Source organism: Hyperoodon ampullatus, assembly GCF_949752795.1.
Source record: "Hyperoodon ampullatus genome assembly, chromosome: 8".
Taxonomy (NCBI): domain Eukaryota; kingdom Metazoa; phylum Chordata; class Mammalia; order Artiodactyla; family Ziphiidae; genus Hyperoodon; species Hyperoodon ampullatus.
The window spans coordinates 107,704,028-107,719,002 of record NC_136921.1 but is presented as its reverse complement, the minus strand read 5'-3'; the positions used below and the strand labels follow the sequence as shown (position 1 = coordinate 107,719,002).

The following is a 14,975-nucleotide window of genomic DNA, read 5'->3' as shown; positions in this document are numbered from 1 at the left end:
TATCCAAACTGCCTCAAAGAAGCTAATTCCCAAGCCTTGCACCTAATGTCACTCAAACCTTAGACCCAGAGAGTTCTGTATGACAGTTGCTTCTTTCTCTCCACTCCAGACCCCTTTGTCTACTTTTCCTAAATCACTAGAGAAGAAGCTGGCCCCCTTCTGAGTCCTCTCCAGCTCTGAAATCATGAAAATAATGGAATGGAGTCCTTTAACCAAATTGCATCCCAGCAAGCTGGTCCCAGCCCCTGAGGGAGTTGCCTGGGGTGGAGCTCTGCTGATGGTGGGACCTGGCTGGCTTCCTAAGCCAGTGGGTACCAATGAGCAGGCCCTGTGTGGGACGGCTGGCAGGTTTGGGCAGGGGTTGCCGAGCCCTGCCTAGGGAGGAGGCTCCCTCGATTGATATGCACTGAGCAGTGGCAGAAAGGAGAGGGAGACACGGAGGACCAGGAGAGAACAGACCGCGGCGAGCCCGGAATGCTGATGACAAGTGGGAACTCTGAAACCTTGGCCACCAGGAAAGCCAGGCTCTGAACCGCTAGGGGGATAAGTGCTGCTGCAATGTTTTCCTCTCCATCAGTGCCTCAAAGCTTCTGTTCTCAGCCCTTGGGATCTGCTTTCTGGAATATTCAGATTTCCGTTTGGGAAGTTTGAAAAACTAATTCCTCAAATTCACACACTGAAATAAACCAGGCAATGCTGGATAAGCCTGGGCTGTGGTCCTTCCTCCAGGGACCAGGTCACTAACCAGGGCCCTGAGATCCCGGCTTCTGGGACCTTCCGCTACCCATCAGCCAGGCCAGGTCACCTCATCCATTTTTCATGAGTTGATGTCTGGTCTCTGGGCAAGGTGGTGTGCTCCTTGAGGGCAGCCTTTGTATCTTCCGCTTCTGGGCACCAAGTAGGAATTCAAGGAGTCTGAGTTTGGAATTTGGGTGGGACAGGATGTGTCAGAGGTGGACATGGCAGCCGGGTTTGCCCTCCTCCCATGTCTGGCCACATTCCCTTGGTTTTTCAGGAAGAAAGGGAGACATAGGCATGAAAGGAGACATGGGGGTCATGGGACCCCCTGGAGCCCGGGGGAATAAAGGTGACTCAGGGATGCCCGGTTCCCCAGGTAGGAGTCTGCACAGTCAGGTCTGTTGTCCTGTGGGTATTCCCTTTTTGTCTGGCGGGCTGAGCTAGAGGGAAAAAATATCCTTAAAAGTCCTTCTGTATTTTAGGTGTGGCTGGAATTCCTGGACTCAAAGGAGATCAAGGTAAGAGTTGTGGGAATCGGCATCATTCCAGCTACCGCTGTCCCTGGGCAAAGTCAAGTTCAGGACCTGACTCTACTATGTCTTATTTCACTGTAGTGTTAACCCAGAGTCTCTGGAGTTTTGTAAACCCTGGCCTGGCCTAAGAGGAACAGAGCCGCTTTGGAGGGCAGGCCTAACTGATAGTCTTTTTTAGAGCTTCATTCCACCCTGCCACCCAGGGGTATGAAGCAGGATGCTCACACCCAGAGTTCCTAGTAAGTCCATAAACCTCAAAGTCTGCAGCAGTGAATGGAAAAAATTAATAAATTGCTGAGACTGTAATTTTCCTCCCACTAATAGGGCTAGTTCAAGGCTTCTAGAGTTTAAGCTGCCCAGGGAACCTATGAGGTGTTAAGAGATACATGTGCCACTGCAGAGAAGAGGTGTGTTGAAGGGGTGGTCAGCCAGGCCCTCTGCCAACCACTCCCAGCCTTTCATTCATGACTTAACTTTCAGGACAACCCGGAGCCAAGGGTCTTCCAGGCTTTCCAGGAGCTGCGGGATCCCCGGGTGCCAAGGGTGAGCCTGGCAGCGCTGGTCCCACTGGGCCAATAGGTGAAGTCCTGGGTCCCGTGGTGGGTGTGGGCAGTGATGCTTGAAGATCCACCCAGCCCAGACCTTACACCCTCCATGGTATCTGTTGTCCAGGACCATCAGGGAGGCCCGGGAGTCCAGGAGCCGAAGGTGTGAAAGGAAGCAAGGGGGACACAGGTAACAGGGGGCGTGGGTAGGCGGGCAGGTGGAGTTGCTGGGTGTCAAGGATGGACAGAGAGGAGGACTACCTCCCAGCAGGCCCACCAGAAGCAGGCAGAGGGTCTCCTGTGTTCTGGCCCCTGACGCACCTGGATTAAAAAGGGCACTTTCCTCTGCCAGAACCCTTTGAGTCCAAGGCCCTGGGGCTGTCTTTCTCTGCCCAGAGTCCCTGAGAGGCTTTGAATGCCATGACCAAACCTCCACCGTCAAAGAAGAGAGCAGGGGGTGCCTTGGCCACACTGTCTCCTGGCCTGCGTTCCAGGGGTGCTTGTAGTGCCCTCTCTATCCCACTGACCTGCGGTGGGGTCCCAAGGGTCAGGGCTCTGGATTTGGACAACAGTTGTCGAGAAACCCTTCTTGCACATTCTCCCAGGGGGGCTCAGGCCAAGAGGAGTGACCCACAGTTACCCAACTCACAGAGACTAGCTCATAAACCATCGTGCCAACCTAGTCAAGGTTATAAATTGTTAATGCCAATGTAGTCTAGGTTATAAACCATCATACCAGTGTGGTCTACTTTATAAAGAACTGTGTTTTTTCCAGTCACTAAGTAAGTCCAGGCACCTACGATGGTCTAGAAAGTCTGGTCCACTGTGTTAGGTGCTGGACCCCCATGATGCATAAGACCTGGTTCCTGCCTTCAGATGTGCAGGCTGGTGCAGGAGATAGGTAGATGGACTGTTGCCAGATGGTGTCAGGCACACTGTTCTGTGGGTTTTGCATGGAGAAGTGCCACATGCCATTTAGAAAGCCAGGTGCAGGCCAGGAGGTATTGTGGCCAGTGCAGGGTTGTGAGAAAGGGCTGTGTATCTTCCAAGGATGTCTGTGGACAGTCACTGCCAGAGCAGAAGGTCATATTTGAGTTAGACAACCCGGATGCCTTCACCCCAGAACCACATTAGAGACCTACGCCAGGGGCAAGCCCTCTCAGTTTTCATTGAACAAGTGGTCAACGGATTGATTTTTTTAAACAAATGCGACTTGACCCAAATCCTTCAAGTTCACAGTGGCCCCTGGTGGGGTTAGCAAAAGGTAGGCAGTGCAGGAGTGACGGAAGAGCTCGAGCTGGGTCTTGGAGGATGAGTCGAGCTGAGCCATGTGGGGAGAGGAAGGCAAGTCCAGAGAGAGGGAACCGAGCAGGTGAAGTCTTGGAGGGTGAGGGAGGGCTCTGTAGGTGCGTGTCCCTGGAGTCCAGGTCTAGGTTGTGGTAGAGGCTCAGGAGCTCTGGCCAGAGAGCTGGGCCATGCCACCTCCTGAGCCTTGGACTCTGGGCCTTCGACCTTTGGAGTTTCCCTGATGCTTGTCAGCAGCCCTGGCACAAGCAACTCCTATGTCCATGCCCTTCCAATCCATCCAGTCTGGGAGCTGATTTCCTTTTCACAGATGGTGGGTCAGTGCAGGCAGGGGCTGTGCTACCTGATGCCCTGTAAATGCCACTTGAAGGCCACCAGCAAGTCTCGCCTTCCAGAAAGGTTCCATCTGGGTGTGGTGGTCAGGTGACCCCGATTAATCGGCTGCCTCTTTCTGATTTTATACTTTCATCTTCCCTGACTCCAGATCTTAGCGTGCCTGACTCTGAGGCTGTCTTACCACTGAGTTTTCTGCTTGGCTTCATGGAGATGTTGGCGCTTCTCCCTCAGTTATAAACTGGGAGCCCCGCCACCCGACCCCCGCCGCCACCACTGCCAGACTAGTGATTCTTGACTAAGCAAGAGTATGGGGGACAAAACATGATGTTACCCACAAGGGGCACTGCACCCACTCCCCAGGCCCCTGAGCCTGTGTCTCCCACTGAAGGGGGAGAATCTTGCCTGCACTCTGCGTCCTGGGAGGGTTTGCATAGTAAGAGCAGCTCCTGACATGAGCATTTTCATGACAGCCCAAAGGAAAACACACTTTGGTTAGTGCTGCTTCACAGTAAGAGATGCAGCCAGGGTTGGAATCCAGGCCCGGCTGACGCAAAGCTTGAGGCCTCATCCATTATACTCTGTCATGCTGCCTTCCTCTGCGGGCAGCCTGAGCCCTCCCCCACCCCCATCAGGGCACTCGGATGAGTAGCACCGTCTCCCTGTACCCAAGTCCTGGAAGGATCAGAGCAGAAGCTGCAGCAGCTTCTTCCACTCTTAGAAGGAAACATGGAGCTCTCAGGCCCTGTTATGGCTCTTTGGTATTTACCTAAGATCCCACAGACACTTTTGGCCAACTGTCTGGGAATCACTTAACTCCATGATAGAGTCCCTGCATATCTGGTGAACACCTTTATGGGAACCTCCATCAATCAGGCCTAGTGGGAAATACCAACCAGGCAGATTCTAAGGGCTATTCCTTAATTCTGGCTGCCCAAGTAAACATGGTGAATTACATTTTCAATTTGGGGCGTGTGATGATTACAACAAATTCCAAATTGCACATGTTTCCCGCTCAAACCCAAACGTTTGTCTTGATCAAGTAGCTGATGGTCTACATAGACATCTCAGGAGGGAATTCCCTTAGGACCGTAAACTGGCTAGCTGTAGCCAGGGCTGTATTTCATCTTGAAGTCATAGGTTAATGAACTTTTGGAAATGTCAGATTCTGAAGTGGGAGAAGGAAGGGTGGATGGTGAGTGGGAGCCAGACCATCTCATCATGGAAGACAATGCATACTTGTCAATGTCAAGATGTTGGTATTCCCCAAACTAGAGGTACTGAGGTGTGGGTTCAATTTTGATTATATCAAGCCAGTTTTTCAAACTGATGTATTTCCCATTTTGTAAATAAAATCATTAATCTCACAGGAGACTATCTAGCAGTATGGGATGAAAACAGAGAAATTTGGGTGCCTTGGCTTAACCTAGGTAACAGCTAGATCTCGTTATTGCGCATTAATTCCCAAAAGTAAGAGTTCTGTTTAGTACTAACGATGCCTCCAAGCCAGGCACTGTGTTTGGGCCTTTCCTCCCGTGATCTTAGTTCATCCACACAGCTGAGTTTCATCATCCTTACCTTACAACTGAGGAAGCAAAGGCTCCCAGAAGGTAAAACCTTTCCTCAGGGTCTCACAGTTAATATACACTGAGTCCAGGAGTTAATCCCAAAGTCTGACTCCAAAATTGTGCTTTTCTAAATTTTGTTGTGTAGAATAACGTAGAGTATAGGACTCAGAGAAATCAGAATTGCCCGCACCTCTCACCCCACAGTAGATGGGTAAATCCTACCTTAGTCACCAAATCTTCTTGCTGCTGTGAACGCTCACTAATCACACTCCAACCCGTTCTGGTGGAACGTTTCCCCACGTTCACACCCCTTGAGAAAGATTAAAGATAAAGATGGCGAAGAGGAGACTCCTTCCATTCTGTTGGGAAGATAGACTGCATAGTTTATTTAAGTAGGACATTATCACCGAGAAGAACTTTCTATAATGGTAGTTTCCTTCACCATTCATAAAACAGGGTTTTATCAAACCCCCAAAGCTTAGTTTTTTCTAACCCTTGATCTTTCAAACTATTGCAGAATCATTTGACTTTGGGGAAAAAAAATTGCAAAAAAAAAAAAATCCACAACAAAGCAAATTTTAGCTCTAAATCCTTTGGCCATTTTGAAGGAAAATTTGATTGGAAATAAGGAATGGCTCACTTCAACTTGTGATCATGGCATGTCTCTTTCTACCACCTCACCTCATGAAATGAAGTTAGACACAGCCAAAACACTGAAGCTCCAAAATACCAATCTGATCAAAATTTCTGCATCTCAACAACCTTCATGTCTAAAATATAACAAGAATCTGAATTTTCTATGTCCTTTTATGTTTCTCTTGAGGCAAAGCCAAAGTGCAAATAACTTGAAATCTAGTTTCTCATCTGTATTTTAAGATGAGTTTTACTTTAGAGATAAGTAACAAAGAATAATCCATAATAGCAATTAAGCCCTATATCATGAATATAATCTCTCAGTTGATTTCATTCCCCATGTCTAAGTATTGACTTAGTCCAAGAATTTATTAAATTCTACCAACTCATATTACTAAATTGTCACTTAGAGTTTTCCTCGTTTTCCTCTAAATTTCTTAGAGACATCTGAAGAAGTCTACATGCGTCCCAATTTTGGGCCCCCTACCTACCATCTTACTTCTTGTTATACAGCTTAATTTGTTAGATATTAAATTAACCCAAAATTTGCCAGGCTGCACTGAGCCTGTAAGTTGGGATGGTATTTAAGGAAGTTTCCTAATGTACTAGAAATTTCTACTTTAAATCAGAGTGAGGAGGCCTGTGCATCACCTTGGACTTGCCAACTAGCTAGGTGATGATGGGTTGGTACATGACCTCCAGAGCCTTGGTTTCCTCCTCTGTGGAGTGTGGGGAGAGTTCTAGAATAATACCCAGGTCCCTGCCAATCTGCCAGCACTCTGGGTTTGAAACAGGCAATTTTCCCTTCAAGCAGGGACCTTCTAAGATTTTAGGCAGAGCAGCAGCTGAACCCAAAACAACAGGAAGGCATGTGCTTTCTAACTAAACTATTTTCTTGGGGGGAAATTGTTTCTATAAATAAGCACCTTGCAAATAAATATTTTGAGCCCTTTCGGCGTGATGAGTCTGTGACCCCCAGAGAATCCCAGTTTGCTTGTGGTTAAGCGGACAAACCCAGCATTCATTCCCTTCCAGTGTAGGTTTACAACATGAACTTCTAAATTCTATTTTTCAGCCATTTCTCCTTCTCCCTGATCCAATCAGGATGCCGCCTTGATTTATAGTGAAGTCATTACTGGTCCCTGGATCCATGCATAGCCACTCAGCGAGCACCTCTCAGAGTCTAGTCCTGGAGAGAAATCACACCCAAAAAAATCACACAAAACTCAATTCCAGTTTCCTTGCCTTGAAGAGGGGAGTTTTAAAGACATAAACCTACACCTATTACACACATCTCAGAGGGCATTTTATCAAGGGCCAGTGGGTTACGGGAGGGCTCAGACAGGGGAGGGGCCGTGAGCGCCTCAGAGATTCGAAGGCTGCTTGGAGGACGCGGGCTGTCAGCTGGTCCCTGAAGACTGAGTGAGATGTGTTTAGGGCAGTGGTTACTCAAACCATGGTCCCTGGACCAGCAGCATCAGAAAGACCCAGAAACCTGTTAAAAATGCAGCGTCTCAGATTCCCAGCCTAGGTGCAGTGAATCAGGAACCGCAGGGCAGGGCGGGTGCTTAGCAAGTTGTTTTTAACAAACCCTGTGCTGGTGATTCTGACGCTCACTCTAGTTGGACGACTTATTTAGGAGTCAGGGGTGGCTTAAGGCCACTGGGAGTCTTTGGGACGAGGTGGAGAGCCCACGTGAAACTCCAGGAAGTAGTGAGCTGGCAGGCTGGTGGAACGCAGGCAGCCACAGTGACCAGTGGGAGGCCAACCCTGTGTCCTAACCCCAACGTCACCACTCCCTCCCTGTGTGATGTGGGATAAATCACCTAGCGTCTCTGAGTGTGGACTTCCTCCTCTGTAAAGGGGGAAATGGCACGACCTCGCTGGGAAGCTGAGACATGTATGTGAAGCTCCTGGCGTGGTGCCTAGTGCAGGGCAGGCAGCAGCAGAGGTTGAGTCCCCAAGAGGTGGGGGGCTGGGAGGGAGGGTGTGAGAAATGAGGTGGAAGGGTCAGGCCTTGGGGACCATGGCCCTAGTGAACAGGGGCTCCCCTAGGGCTCCTGTCCATATAGGACATTTGTTGTTCGGTGCTCTGGAGGCTTCTTCGGTGGCGGAGAGGCAAGAAGGAGATATCACAGTGTGAGGTGTCCCTCAAACTTGGGTCTAGGGACAGGCTCTTGAGGTAGAGATCTGTGCAATATGGCACCCTTTAGGATGTGACAGAGAGGGTCAAGAGTCTAGATATGAACCGTTTTTCGATTTAATAACCAAAGACATGTTTCTGAATGTGGTTTCTCCTCCCTCATCTTGACACCTGCAATTCAGGTGCAGGTAAGCAGAGAGGACACATCTACTGCCCGTGCTGGGCCACCTGAGGTCAACAGCAAACATCTGGTTGGGGGGTGTTGCTGGGCAGCAAGCCTGGAGCTCCTGCGGGAGCTTCAGCCCCAGTGTCCCAGGCGCTCTCCGCTGGAGGAGAGACAGACACGTACCGACAGGGTCCCGGGGTCCTTGTGGCACCGCTTGTCAGACACGAGGTTTAGTACTTGACACAGACAACTTCATTTCAGTCTGACAACCACCCTGAGGCAGCCAGAGGCTCAGAGGAGAAAGGTGAGGCTTAAGGGAGAGGGAGCCTGGCTCAAGGTCACAGGCAGACGCAAGCCCAGGCTTTCTCTGACTCTGGCCCCTGTGCAGCCTTGGGAGGAAGTGCGTCAGCCACGGGCGAGGCCAGAGAAGGCTTCAGAGTCAGCAACATCTAGCATCTTAGCAGCTTTCACAGCCTTGATCCCGTTCCCCAGGGGACCAAAGCAGTGAGGCTTTCCAAACCGAGGAACCGGAGCGGGCACAGCTGGTGCGGGGTGAGCTGGAGCCTGTCTGCCAGGGCCAGCCTCAAAGGTCCCTCCAGCTTTTAGAAGACGCTTTCTGAGCCTCATTCTGGTCCTCATCTCAAACATGAGGGGCAGAACTAGTTGCCCTCTCAGATCTTTCCAGGGCTGCCCGCCTCCCTTGGTGCCCAGGCTTGCAGCAGCAGCTCCTAGCTCCTCGGCCCTCAGGCCGTCCTCCGCAGGCAGTGCCCAGCCTCAGACGAGCCCTCTGAAAGGCTGCCAGGAGCCAGGACTCCTTGCTCATTATTCCAAGAAGGGATCCTGAAGAGGCCTACCAGGCCCCTCGCCTGCCCTCCACTGACCAGCACACAGTAGGTGCTCAGGAAAGCCAGGAACTGAAGTGGAAGGCAGGAACTTCCCCCAGGCAATTGGCAACGAGGGTAACTGAGTTCCTTGTGGTCTCTCGTGATCATCAAATGGGTGGGTTCTTGGTTAAGACTGAGCTGGCGTGGTGGGAGGGATACCAGTCAAGAGCATGGTGGGAGTGCATTCCCACTGGTACCCTCTAGTAACTGTTACTTCATGGTCAATAATGAGCTTTAATTTCCCCAACTTTGTGTAACTGTCTTGGAGAGTCCTGTTTCTCTGAAATAAAATCAATAGTTGCACTTAAAATTGAGAGACTATGGAGTTACTAAACCAATAAATTATTATCCCACAATAAATGACGACCCAGCATGGTGCTGGGGATAGTGGGTCTTCCATGTAAGTTAGTGAAAAAAGAGATGAATGTGAAGAAGGAAGAAAGAAAGGAAGGGAGGAAGGAAGCAACTTTCACATTAGAACTACAAATAGGATCATCCCCAATGACTGCAGTGCTTATTTTTCCATTTTCTGGACGTGAGACCTTTTAGCTATATAAATGTTTAGCTACACTGGGGGCCACAATGAAATAAAGCAATAAACGCTATGGAATATCTACTGAGGGTGAGGACCCCCCAAAGCTCCTAGTGGCCACTGAGTCTCCTTCGCAGTCTTTTACAAATAAAAATAACTTTATTTTCAAATTATCTCTCAATTCTTTTTCAATAAAATGCAATAGAAAGGAATGGGATTGAATTTAGACACCAAGTCAGGCTATTTCTGGACAAGGAAGGCCAGCCACTGAGTCCGGGGTCTGTCCATCTAACCTAGACTTTCATCCAATTTCTATTTCACCCCAACACACGTCCCCATTTATCTGCAGTCTGTCTACTTTTATGCTCTGCTAAAGAGGCTTTAAACAATCGTGGAGAACCAATGTACCTTTCCTTCTGCATTAATCAGACAGAAGGTAGAGGTTGTGTAAGATTAAAAGCGTCTAATATCTAAGTTTTATTATCTTCTCCCCTTTTTTGTATTTTGATCTTAGGACTTCAAGGACAGCAAGGGACAAAAGGAGAATCAGGAGCTCCAGGTAAAGTGCCAGCTTCATTTTCATTTCTCACAGTGATGACTGGAAGAGCTCGTGCTCCAAGGGTGCGTCTTGTCGACCCTGAAATCATGGCGGTAACCTCAGTAACCTTTCCCCAGAGTGTCTCCGCCTCCAGGGCTCTATCGCTCCAGCCTCAGACTCTTTGGGTGACAAACCTGGGGAAGGGGTGTAGAGACAAGGGTGGGGGCAGAGGGGGTGGAGGGTAAAGAAGGCCAGGAGAACTGCCCCTGGTGGTGGCTTCAGGCCGCGCAGCCGCCGAGGAGCTGGGCGACCTTCCTCTCCAGTTGCCAGGTGGGTTGCATGGCCTCTATCTGCCTGTCCACATCGGCTTCGGTCCATCTCCCTCTATCCTTTGGCCCTCAAGGCGCCCCACCCTCCCTGTTGCTTCTCACGGGACTATCATCACGGTCCTTGTTGGCCTCCGCCTTAGCTAATGGTTGGTCACTGCGCCCTGCCCACGGCATTTCTAGTCTTCTCGCCAGCCCTACCCTGAGAAGCCAAAGCGACACTCCTCAGACACATTTCCTGAGCAGTCTTTCTTCCACCTGAGCTGGATATTCTATCCCTATTCTAACTTACTGAAGGAGAAATTGAATCCTAGAAATGTTCTAGCAAATTCTCCCAGAATGGCTAGAACGTCCACACAATGATGCCGTCCAATGAGGACCAACAGCCTTGGAATACTGTGGGCGATTTTCACCTGCTCGTCCTCAACCAGAGTTTACACGGGAGCCGGGGGATCAGGGCAGCGCCCTGCCCACACGGGCTGAACATTCGAACAGCCCATTGATGGGGGCAGGGGGGAACCTGGTGGCTTAGGACAACTCATGCACCAAACACCAAGGCCCTTGGTGCCCCTTGGAAAGCAGAGCAGAGTGTCGGATGGAGGTGGTCTCTCTCCTCCGCAGGCCCTGCAGGCGTGAAGGGAGACAAGGGAAGCCCAGGCCTGGTCGGCCTCAAGGGGGCACCTGGACCAGGCGGCCGAAAGGGAGAGCCCGGGGCGAAAGGTAAGGCCTCAGTTTCTGATGTGAGGTTTCTAAGGAGAGACCCGTCATAAGGTGCTGGGAGTTTTCACAACCAGAAGGGTAGAGGTTTAGTGGTTCTGTGGCCAAGTCCTGTGCTGGGATCGCCCTCAGCGCTGAGCTTACAGAGGTGAATAAGGCACGGCCGGCCACTCCAAGTGGCAGGCCGGTGACCACGTGCTGGCACCACGCCCAGTCAGGCCCTGGACCACACAGTCTCCGTGACTGATGGCAGGAGAGACTTCCAACTCCATGTCTCTGGAATGTTCCTCTCTAATAGAGCTTGAATCCTTCCTGCTGTGGCTCAGGCCCATTTCTTCTTCTTCTTTTTTTTTTTTTTTTGCGGTATGCGGGCCTCTCACTGTTGTGGCCTCTCCCGTTGCGGAGCACAGGCTCCGGACGCGCAGGCTCAGCAGCTATGGCTCACGGGCCCAGCCGCTCCGCGGCATGTGGGATCTTCCCGGACCGGGGCACGAACCCGTGTCCCCTGCATCGACAGGCGGACTCCCAACCACCGCGCCACCAGGGAAGCCCCAGGCCCATTTCTTCTTGCTCACCCATGGGAGCCCACGGCACATCCAGTCCCCGTGATGCCAGGGGGCTGGCAAAGCTGAAGGAGGGAGTCTGACCCTCACCCTCCACCCTCCTGCCCGCTGCTCCTCCCCACTGCTGGCAAAGGAGGGCAAGGAGGTCCTGGCTTGGTTTCCTTTGAACTGTGTGGTTTTTCTCCTCATGATAGGATCTTCTGGGCCACAAGGAGCAAAGGGAGAAAAAGGTCAAAAAGGTAATTGCTATTTCTGTTCTCTTTAATGTGTGTTTCGGAGGTTACTCTGTACCTGAAAATTGTAGGTGTGCCAGGGGGAGAGGCCTTGGTTCTCAGAGAGATTCCTCATTTGGGGGGAAAGTTAAGGGCTTGTCCCTTAAGTAAGCCTGCCCGTGGTACAGAGCCACAGATAACACCTTCCTCCCTCCCTCCCTTCTTTCTTCCCCCTTTTTTATCGACAACACAAGGCTAAACACGGTGGGCTGGATTTGCAAGGCCAGCTGCAGAGGGACCTGCCCCCATGGCCTCGCACCTGCAGGCCCAGGTTCACAGAGGCCGCTGGTTGTGCTGGTGCCAGAACGTGGGATCTTCCCAGCTGTGGTGGCAGCCAAGCAGGAGGCTTCTTTTCCCTAACTATAGGACTTCCGGAAATGAAAAGGCAGAGCCTGCCTTCACACAGAGCCCTGGGCTGCTTCCCTCACCTCTCCCACGTGTGTTTTGTCATCCAGGCGAATCCATGGTGTCCGTCCGGATTGTTGGCTCTAGGAACCGAGGCCGGGCTGAAATTTACTATAATGGTGCCTGGGGGACAATTTGCGATGACGATTGGGACAATTCAGATGCCACTGTCTTCTGCCGCATGCTGGGTTACTCTTCGGGAACTGCCGTTTTCAATGTGGGAGCTGGTAAGTGAATCGATCCTCAACCAGGAGCCTCTGTCCTTGAGGTGCTGATGTGGGCTTTCTCTCCCTGGTAGGGTGTTGGCAACCATTGGTTGCAAGTGACTCAGCTTGGTTGGGCTAAAAGAAAAGGATTGGTTCAAGCAACTGAAAAGTTCTGCAGCCCAGGGCCCCAGCTTACATCCTTCAGACTTGGCAGTCCCAGGAAAAAGAAGGCTCTCTTCCCCAAAGGGACAGCAAAGGCTTGTTTGAGTTGCTGTCTGTCCAGCCCTAAAGCCAGAAAGCCATGTGTCGGAGGGTGTTTATGAGGGACACTCTCTGGACAGCTGAGGGGCTGGAGCTGAGAGAACAGAGAAGGATGCAGGGCAGGCAAGCCCAGTGGTCATCCCAGCTCTCTGGAACCTGAAGGTCTATCTAGGTGGCCCAAATTTGATCATCTTCAAGGAGAAGATATGAAGGGAAGAGAAAATTAATCAGAGCAGGGACCTCCTAAAATCCGTTTTAGAAAGATGTCCTGGGGTGCTAGAGACTCAGCTATGTCTTGCAGCAAAAGGTTTAGACTTTCAACAAAAGAGTTAAGCCCCAGGCCTGAGACCATTTCTGAGCTGATCTGGCAGGGACACTAGGCCCGTTTCCCCTGCCCCCACCCCAAAATGTCCTCTGCCCTTACCTCTCCCCCCAACCCCACCAAAATGCATACCTACTTTTCAATCTGAGTCTAGTTGGAGTCTAGTTGGATTACAAAACTCCTTTAAGATACACATTTTCCTCAAACAGATTAAGCCTCCATAGATGGTCACACTGTCGTGTAAATTATGGAAATCAAATAATCCAGTAATTCCTCTGAGCTCCTGATCTGAAATCAATTCTATCAGAAGCAAGGGGGTTTGAGGAAGGTGTGAATGCTTTAGACCACGTGCATGGCCTGGTTACAAAGGCAGTTAAGGAAGAGACAAACCCTAGAGATCCCTAGGAGGAGAGTTCAAATCATGCTTGGGCTACATCTTAAATACTCGGATGAGACTTTTGTCAAAGGGTAGAAAGCAGAACAGAGGCAGAACCGCCATAAGAGAGCAGACCCGCCGTCAGCACGGTGGGCCTGGGCACGTGTGGGAGAAGTTGGCAGTCTAGCTCCCCGTGGAAGCCCCTGAGGACAGACGGGCCACGCTGCTTGGACCCTAATCCCACGCTCCTCTCCCTCCTTGCTTTTGCTGTGTCCAGGCACTGGGACCATCTGGCTGGACAACGTTGCGTGTCAGGGGTCGGAATCGACCCTGTGGAGCTGTAGCAAGAACAGCTGGGGCTCTCACAACTGCAACCACAGTGAGGATGCAGGCGTGGACTGCAGCTGACCCCACCGGCTGTTCACTGCTCCGCCCCCAAGGCGTCCACAGCCAAGACACTCAGCCCATGAAGGGAGGCCGTGCTCCCCGAGGGGCTTCTTGGGGTGGCTGACAGCCTGTGAAGTGGGCTTGCTAATAAAGCTCAAAGCGCTACCTGGTACCACCCGGCGCCGTGGCTGAAATCACTAGCTCGTCCCTCCTGCCCACTCCCTGCCCACAGCCTTTCACTGAGTCCTCACGTTCCCCGCACCCCCGTTCCCACGCACGGGGACCGTGGAGTCTCAGCTCAGAGCCGGGGAGGCTAAGGGTGCAGGGGGTGCTGAAATGCAATGCCGAAAGTGAGGCTCACCTGTAGACAGAAGTAGTCATGACCAGCGTTTCAATCAATCCGATGTAGCATCTCTGCACAGCAGCGGGCATTCCCTCCAGCCCTGGAGCTGCTCGGCAGCAAATGAAGAGGCCGCAGGTAGCTGGCACCAGGTTGCCTGGAAAATAGGAAATGTACCATTAAGCATGAACATTTGTTCTCATTAGGATGGGAGCTGCATAAATGCAGGAACTTTTGTCTGTTTCATTCACCCCTGTAGGGGCTCAGTAAATATTTATGAATGAACGACTGAATGAAACCAAGAAGGTAGAGCAGCTCACCCGCTCTGAGAAATCTGGCCTCCCTCACCCTTTGCAGTCTTCCCCTGGGATACATATTCTCTGAGCGCAATCACATGCTCTCACCCTCTCCCTCCAGGTGTTGTAAATGGTTCAGGTAGATGTGCAATCCGGGAGAGTGGGATGCAGGGATGCGGCTCTGAGGCATCCCCGTCCACCCTTGACCTGTAAGGAGCTCAGCCTCAGGGTGTTAGGAGACTTGCCCAGGGACACTTGTAAATGGTGGGGCGGTGGAAGGGCTGGGAGATGGAGTGGACACCTCAGGGCTTTCCGCCTCAAGAGCTCAACCAGCCACCCGGGACCCAATATGCACTTTCAGAGGCTGCAGCTGCACACTCAGCACCAAGGGCAGAGCTGCAGGGGGACGGGAGGGCTCTCTGGCCCTCGGCGGGGAGAGGGGCCATGGGACGGGGGGTTGAAAGCTGCCTGTTTTCATTTGTCAGAAACCTCTGTAATGATGCAGGTTTTCCTGGCACTTCGAGACAGGGGAGTGGTAGGGCAGTCAGGGAGGAAAGGGACATTTTAAGCCCTATCAGGGGCGCTG

The 14,975-nt window shown here is 51.4% G+C and overlaps 1 protein-coding gene across 1 annotated transcript in view; it reads left to right on the top strand.

Annotated features, from left to right (window-relative positions):
* The window catches only part of MARCO (macrophage receptor with collagenous structure), a gene marked incomplete at both ends in the record, with an annotated part of 32,076 nt that extends 18,302 nt beyond the window's left edge, over nucleotides 1-13,774 (top strand). Inside the window, 8 exons of the mRNA XM_079710713.1 lie at nucleotides 848-1,114; nucleotides 1,221-1,256; nucleotides 1,752-1,850; nucleotides 1,944-2,006; nucleotides 9,895-9,939; nucleotides 10,866-10,964; nucleotides 12,252-12,428; nucleotides 13,644-13,774. Coding sequence (XP_079566839.1) covers nucleotides 848-1,114; nucleotides 1,221-1,256; nucleotides 1,752-1,850; nucleotides 1,944-2,006; nucleotides 9,895-9,939; nucleotides 10,866-10,964; nucleotides 12,252-12,428; nucleotides 13,644-13,774 — 917 coding nt within the window. The remainder of the gene's footprint in view (nucleotides 1-847; nucleotides 1,115-1,220; nucleotides 1,257-1,751; nucleotides 1,851-1,943; nucleotides 2,007-9,894; nucleotides 9,940-10,865; nucleotides 10,965-12,251; nucleotides 12,429-13,643) is intronic.
* Nucleotides 13,775-14,975: the final 1,201 nt, after the last annotated feature.